This window comes from Centruroides sculpturatus, unplaced genomic scaffold, assembly GCF_000671375.1.
Source record: "Centruroides sculpturatus isolate CEXI.00-Female unplaced genomic scaffold, Cexi_2.0 scaffold1563, whole genome shotgun sequence".
Classification (NCBI taxonomy): Eukaryota; Metazoa; Arthropoda; class Arachnida; order Scorpiones; family Buthidae; genus Centruroides; species Centruroides sculpturatus.
The window spans coordinates 14,194-22,721 of NW_019385711.1; the positions used below are offsets into that span (position 1 = coordinate 14,194).

The 8,528-nt window shown below is 30.3% G+C and overlaps 1 protein-coding gene across 1 annotated transcript; it reads left to right on the forward strand.

Moving 5' to 3' along the window:
* Window positions 1-3,146: 3,146 nt before the first annotated feature.
* On the forward strand, window positions 3,147-8,203 carry LOC111641433. Its single transcript, XM_023387599.1, has 3 exons — window positions 3,147-3,273; window positions 6,513-6,667; window positions 7,405-8,203. The coding sequence occupies exons 2-3, from the start codon at window positions 6,516-6,518 to the stop codon at window positions 8,201-8,203; spliced, it is 951 nt and encodes a 316-aa protein (XP_023243367.1). The 5' UTR covers window positions 3,147-3,273; window positions 6,513-6,515.
* Window positions 8,204-8,528: the final 325 nt, after the last annotated feature.

An 8,528-nucleotide genomic window follows, 5' to 3' on the forward strand; every position in this document is an offset into this window, starting at 1 on the left:
GTGCTCTCCGCTAGCATATTTGTATTTATTAGTTACGTTTGTTTTCACCCTAACATCTGATTACTGTAAGTGGACGTCATTCTTCTATCCGTCCATACGGATAGGTGTAACGATAGTCTACATAAATTATATTTTATTTTTTATCTTCTTTAGTAACGGTTAATAATAAAGAATCAACAAATTTTGAGCCTATAATGAATCCGCGTTTCATCATGTTTTCACTGAAAGATAAATATTAAGTCAACAAACGAAATATAGCCTATACAAAGTCATACAGGAATACTGCCAAAATTATCCTAATAACTATTCTTATAATTTTTACTGGAATCTAATTTTTCAGTTACTTTGTATTTATTTTAGAACTGAAATTTCTTTAATAATTTTTGTTAGTTGCCCTACAACATACAAAATAGATTTAATATGTTTTTATTCTTTCTGAAGTAACTAGATTTTATTATCTCATTTAAAACTGTGGCATGAGTTTCCTCAATTCCTATTACAAAGCATTTAAATTTTATCATCGCCTACTTTTTCAATGTCCGTAGATCAAGTGAAACGAACTTAGAACGAACATTAATGCTCACTGAAGAAATTTAGAGTTTATTGATTTAAGTAACCCTTCTTAGTTTAAAATAAACGGGTTTCTCTTGTAAAGGTGCCTCGTATTCGAGCTTCCGTCACCACCACCCACAATCTTTTGCGAAAAAACCTTTTGCTGTTTTGACAGGGAATTTACTATTCCCCCTCACAGTTATTGTCAATAATAATTACACTAGCAATGATTTGCTTAATTTCTGATGAAAAAAGAACTTTTTGTTTTATTTTAGGGGATAAAATTTGTTTAAAATAATTTTTAAACAAATTTTATGCCATAATTTCGTGATTTAACGATTTTCAAAGTTAATATTACTACGTTTAAATGTACAGTATATTTTGTTGTAAAAATACAATGAAATTGCTTCACAATTAGGTATGTGATAACTTGAATATGATGAACTACGCAGAGGAGAATCTGCTAGTATAAATCTGTCATATTATTGAGAAGTAACGCCTCTTAACTCGCGAAATTTATCTAATCCGAGGGGCTGGTCAAAACATCGAGTGGTCGTGGAGGGAACATGTCGATTCACGAGACGGAAACTGGACAATTTCCCTTTCATATGCTACCTATTTATTTATATATATAATATGGATTAAGATTACAAAGTATCAATATATACAGGTATACCTCGACTTACGTCGTTTCGAGTTACATCGTTCCCGATTATACGTCGTTTGTCAAAAAAGTATACGGAAAAAAAAAGTCAAGTTTAAGTCATTTTATTCGCCTTTACGTCCGTCCGCCACAAATATTGAAGTCGTAATATCACTAGAAAAGCGTTTAAAGCACATAAAATCATATTAAAATATATACATTTACAAGTATGTACTGTATTTACAGAACAGTACATGCATTCGTAAATTTACATTACTTTTTTCTGTACTCTATTAAAAACTAAAATTTATTTCTTTGTAAGCTTAAGATAGATTCTTATTAACCATATATTATTAAAAATGCATTAATAAATAAAATACAGATCTGGGAATAATAATTTATGGTTTTTCCTAGTGACAAGTAGATTCGGAGACAAGTAAATTCGACTTACGTCGTTTTTCGACTTAAGTCGTTTTCCTGGAACCAATTACCGACGTAAGGCGANTAAGGGTCGAGTTTCTAAATATAGGATAGATCTCCGGATCAAGGAAATAGCAAGTTATATAATCGTTGAAAACTGATATATTAAAGTATTTTTTATTTTAATTTGCAATTAAAGTTGCAAATGCTGTTTATATTATTATTTTTGCTTTAAATTAGCTAACAAAGCTAATAATGATGACTCAATTGATTTAGAAGAAAATTATTCATTCAGAAATTACAAAAATAATATCTATGTCTTGGCGACGATGATGAAAACGTTCACCACTTTGAAAATTCTATTTATTAAATAATTTTTAAATTTAAAATAGTTCTTTAATCGTTTAATATTAAATTTACCAATAACAATGATGATGCTATATAATGATGCTAAAGAAATAGGTTTTATCGAATCATGTTCTAAATTTCAGTCCTAACCATTCCTGTTTTTACAGATTACTTATTTTAAGTACAATACACTGACAAGTAATAAAAAGCAGTAACTTTTATTTTATAAAATGCATCAATTATTAATTATTGTGCAAATTATGCGATTCAAAATTTTTTGATTAAATAATTTTGCATAATTCACTATTTTGTTTTGTTAATAATACATACAAAACCAGATAAGGTTGATTACACGCTTAAAACTCATTTTTAATGTCTATTTAAACTTTATAATATAAAAAAAAGCGAAGAGAACATTAACTGATTTTACAGATACCAGTGAAAGTCTACTAAAATCTCTACTTTTACAGACGTCAAGATGACTTAACCTAATGAGAATATTTCTAGTGTCTATTAAACCAGAAGTTGGCTTACTTACAGAGATCTCGTAACATGTTGATGAGAAAATCGTAGTATTGCAGTATATTGTATTAGAGATTACTAAATACCAAAGTCATTTATAAAAATAAAAATATTTTATACTTTAATTTTGTAAAATTAATTCGACCTCAGCCTCTCCCGGCTATTATAATTTATTCTCTTTTTATATAGGCTATTTAATATATATAATGCCATTAATTTTATTTGTAAACCTTACCTTGGATGGTATTATATATATTTTACGGTCAATGATATTAACAAGTCATTAACGTTAATAGTTGGTCTATAATGTTACTCTCAATATTGTACGACAAGAATATTATTGACTGACCATTAATGTAAATTTTCAGTTTCATTCGGGATACGTTGTGAATTAGGAAGATATTTGCCGTATTATACCAATTTTCTCCGTCATTCTCGTTACTGGTATTGAGCACTGTTGATACTCAAGATTATGCAACATTAATTTAACTTTAAAAATCTTTATTACATTTTTAAATTACAGTTATTTACATCTTTATTTAAACATTTTTAATTATTTATTGTTGCAATCCAAACTAGCATGGCATTTTGAATTGCGCAGTTTATTAACAAAGCGACAGTTGCATTTGTTAGTTTAGCATCTTGTTTTGCAATAGCATTCTGACGATGCTGGTTTCTTTGATGATGATGCTTCCTTCAAACTTATTTCTATGTCGGCTGATGACTTTGATAAGTCATTCAATATTTTTCTTTTAGAATACCGATAGGAGTGCCTGAATAAAGAAATAGTTAGTTTTTATTTATTTATTTATTTTACTACCTTTTAAATAAAGATAGTAAAACCACAAGAACTAAGGTTTCCACGCGTCCTACTTTCAGTAGGACAGTCCTACAGTTATGATAGATGTCCTATATGAAAGCTTAATTGTCCTATTTTATATTTGTAAACAAAAATACTTTATGTTCAAAAATTAAGTCATTTAAAAAAATCAAAAGAGAGATAAAGAATATTTAATTAATTTCTAAATACACGTGTAGGATTTTCTCCCAACAATGAAAGGTTTCATTTTACTATAAACTCCCATTTTTGGCCCGGCTGGAAGGGCTATAATCGCCATTGGATTTCATTGAACTTATCAAAGCAGAATTGTTTATAAGCGTCGATTGCAAAAGCAGTTGCAGCCTAAAACAGTTTTTTGAAAAGGTACAGAATGATGTACAGTATAAATATGCAAATAATAATAATAATAAAGTAAGCCTATAAGTTCAGACAAAATGAACAAACAATATATATCTATCAATATACCGTGTTTCCCCAAAAATAAGACATCCGCAGAAAATAAGACCTAGCACAAATTTTGCTGAATTGCGAAATATAAGACCTTCCCCTGAAAGTAAGATATAGCGAAGTTTTTTTAGTCGTAACGGTCATCGACAGATGGTTGAAAGTGGCCGTTGGCTTTTTGAAAGTACAGCCACTGATTGGTCTGCAGACAATTACGCCACACGGTATGATTTGCATAAGACTATGGCTTGGAAATCACAGATTTGCATAACGTTACGGCTGGTGATGGCTAATTGGTCGGCCGGGGATCATGCCACATGACATTTGCATAGTGCTACGGTTCAGTAAGCACTAATTGGTCATCGAGTCCGATGTTGACGCTATAAAAAGGCGACAGTTCGACACACCGGATATACGTCACTCTCGTCTAAGTTCGACTTGGGAAATTTTTTGTTCAATAATAAATGTGAATTCTTCTTCCTGGAAAAAATAAGACATTCCCTGAAAATAAGACCTAGCGCATTTTTCATAGCAAATATTAATATAAGACACTGTCTTATTTTCGGGGAAACACGGTATATATGGCAGTATATTCAAATTAGTGATAATAATTACCTAAATTGTATAGTGTTATTTTAAAGTATAGTTAATTTTCACCTAAATTTATCTGAAATACATAATAATATTCTTATAAATATACTTAACTTTCTTTTACTAAACCCCCTTTTTTGTTGCCGATTTGTCCTACATCGAGCATCTCAACATGTGGCAACCCTAACAAGGACATAATATGTCAAAATAGCGGTGGGTTTTTCTAATTACTCTTGCGTAAACTTACAAAATTCGTAGAAGTTGTCTTTAACGTTCGTAACTACTGCCAATAAATTTCTTCACAACCTCCTGCACGATCCACATCTGGTATAGGCGCAATGGGGTAAAGTTCATCACGTTACTTTCGAGAAGTTTCCATTCACATAATACGAATTATACCTGTATTCCTATTCTTTGGTCTAGAGCAGTGTTTCTCAACGGGGGAGATATCGCTCCCATGTGGGCGTTTTTCATGTTGAGGGGGCGATTAGTAACAATTTATATTTTGGGGGGGCTAAAAACAATTTTCTAAGCGATATAGTAAAACATATTAAGAATAATTAGATATTTTATTCGTTATGTCGTACAATAATTAAACAAATAACATTATACTAGTCACTAGTCTATTCGATGCAGTACGAATTTGGCGTTAGCCTTGGCCCTTGGCATCGGAATTTTGAAGTGAAGGTGGCGATAATAGGTAACAGTTTTGTTGAAGGGGGCGACAATTAGTTAGAGGTTGAGAAACACTGGTCTAGAGTAATTGTTCCCAATTAGTGGTACGCGTACCCCTGGGGGTAAGCGAAATCGCATGAAGGAGTACGCTCGGCAATGTAAAATCGGTCGATTCAAAATTTAAATGCATGAGATGAAGCAATCAAAAAAATAATGGGTGGACCATCAAAAATTCGGCAATTTACAACCCGATGTCGAATGCACAAATTTGTTTATTTATAACTAAAAAATATTCTCGAAATTTCATTTAAAAAAATGCATTTGTGACAATACCTAAATGAAATTCTTACGCAAGAAACAAAAACTGTACGATTAACACAAATTGTGCTAATTGTACAATTATCATTATTATCATGTCAGCAAAGCGCCAATAAAATATTTACTACCATTTTGCACAACATACCTCTGCGAGAGCGGATTTTCGGCCATGACAAACATGAAAACTAAACATCGTCACCGACTTGATCTGGAAGATGACTTGAGACTGAAGCTGACCAAAAAGCAACCAGATTTTACAAAAAATTGTGCAAAGAAAATTGTGTACATTTGTCGCATTAAAATAAAATAAATAACCTTATGTTATTTTCATTATTATTAGAATTGTATTTTAAAGGTAATAAATGTAAAAAAATCTTATTCTATTTATCACTAGCTGTCTACTCACAGCTTCGCTTGCATTATATCGAATTTTCTCGTGGGAGTAAGATATTTTCTCGCAGTAAAATGTGGCCTATGTCCATCTCCAACATGTAAGCTATCTCCGTGCTAAATTTTATTAAAACCTGTTTAGCGGTTTAGACGTGAAAAGGTAATAGACAGACAGACAGAATTACCTTCGAATTTATAATATTAGTATGGATTAATATGAATTTCTGCTATAAGGGGTACGCGAGTTTGAGCTCTTTCTTGAAGTGGTACGCAGGAAAAACTAATTGGGAACCACTGGTCTAGAGGGTGTAGGGGAATAGAAAATAAGGTGAAATAACTGTAGTCGTACAGAAGACTGGGAGATAAAGATAATGTCCAACTGCTGTTGTTAGAATCAACGTTACCCATTTCAGTAGAGCAATAACGTTATTGATCGGATTGTAAAGCGTTATTTTCCAATATTTTTAAATGATAAAGTTATGGTCCGGTCATTGACATTATTTCTGATATTAACAATAGTTCCCGTAACATTGGTTTATTAGAAGTACGCAAAGATAGTTGTAGCCATTCCAAATTAAATTTAAATTATTTATCACGAATGCTCTTTTATACATTGTTTTAGAGTTTTATGTTGATCTTTATAAGATTTTAATAATATAATACATTATTTCAATTATGTTCGATTATTTTGGAAATATTAAATTTATTTAAATTTGAATGTATCAGTTTTATTTCTAATTTACCTCACTTGTATTATCTTTCATAAAGAGAATGGAGAACAAATTAAAAAGGTTTTTAAAAGAAGAATATATCGGTAGGATGGTGCCTGCTGATAACGGAAATTCAATGAAAATAAAACCAGAATGGTTTGATCAGAAGAAATTTGAACGAGTTCGTAATATCTTTTTGAATAACTTTTGTAGGTAAGTATGAAATATTACATTTTAAAAATGTTTTAAAAATTCATATTTATATTCCGGAAAATTTAATTTAATAGAAATAAGAATGCGATATAATAATAAATGCTTCTAGGAAGTGGAAAAATAATCATGTGATCAGCATTAACAAACATGATAATGATACAGACAAGATAAGAATAACATAGAAGACGATATATTCTCTTATTCAGATAGGTTGTAAACAAAAAGATAAAATATTTCGTAATAAGCGCACTACCTTTTCGAAAAGATGAACGTTTAATACACAATTACAGCTAGAAGTACTTCACTTAATAAATATATATAACTAGTGCCATACATTAATAGAATATTATAGAAAAATCCATGTTCAATTTTGACCTTGTTTTCCGAAAATTTCTATTGGTATTTTCTGTAGGACGGAAATTAAGAAACAAAAGTAAAATAATAATTTAATATTATATGTGAACTTTAACCATTGATGAATAGAACTCGTATTTAAATAGATTTAATAACGATTAATCATTAAATATATTTAAATATCTAAACTATTATAAATTAATACTACATTAATGTTAATACTAATATGTTAATTTCGATTTTTTTAATCATCGATTTATTTATAAAAGTAACGATTATATTAAATTTTATTAAATATTTAAAAGTTTAATAAGATTTAATATTGATTTTAAAAAATTTTATGATGTATAAATATCTAAAGCTTCCATTTCTTATTTTTTCAGTATTTGCATGACACATCTTTGTGGCTTAATTCTTATATTTATGTATACGCCAACTATAGAACCGTTTCTCTATACTGGAAAATCGAGCACTATTCCAGCTTTGTTACATCGTTATATCATCACTTGCAAGCATGTAATTAGCTGGTATGTTGGAGATATTTGGAATCCAAAAAATTCTGCTCACAAATCGTTAATTACAGTAAGACATATGCATAAAGAAGTTGCAAAAGCCCTAGATTCTCCGTCCTACGACAAACCTAAACTAAAAGACGCTTTATTTTTCTCGCAAAGTGGAATGGCAGCAACTCAGTTTGCATTCGTTGGGTGGATGATTGCATATCCTGAAAAGATTGGTTTATATTGCAGTAAAGAAGAATTAGAATGTCTGATTCATTTATGGAGATGCGTCGGATATTTATTAGGTATAGACGATCGATTTAATATATGTGATGGAAACTATGAAGAATCATTTCAATTATATAGAAAAATAATCCACGAGGATATAAAATTGAGACTATTGAAACCAAATGAAGAAGGAATGGCTATGAGTAAAGATATTGTTACAGCATTAGGAACAGAGATTCCTTTAATGAGTTGGTTAGGACTAAGAAGATACTGGTTTGAAATTCTCGAACTACCAATTGATTTTTCATTAGGCTTGTATGATATTATATGCTATTGGTTTTATAATCTACTATTTGGTGTTCTCTTAAAAAATTGGTTTCTACGAAAAATCGTAAACAAAATTAATTTGATTGTGTTTGAAAGAGCTGTGAAAAAATTGACTAAAAATGAATAAATAGAGTATTAAAAATTTATTTTACGTTTTCTTAAAGTAAGCTTATACAGGTAACCCCCGTATAACACGGCACTTCTATAGCACGGATTCACTCTAACACAGTTCGAGAATTGGGTAAAACCCTCGTACAACAGGAAATGTAATAAATTTTTACATACTTAAGTAATAATAGTTCACGAAAATTATTATTTTCGTGAACTATTAGTACTTAAGTATAGTATGTAAATTTTCTCTTCTCGCCTTCTGTCGATACACGTGGTCCTTCTCGAAACTTGTTTCAATGTTGCCAGATCGCGACGCTTCTGCTTCTGATGTTGCCGAATGT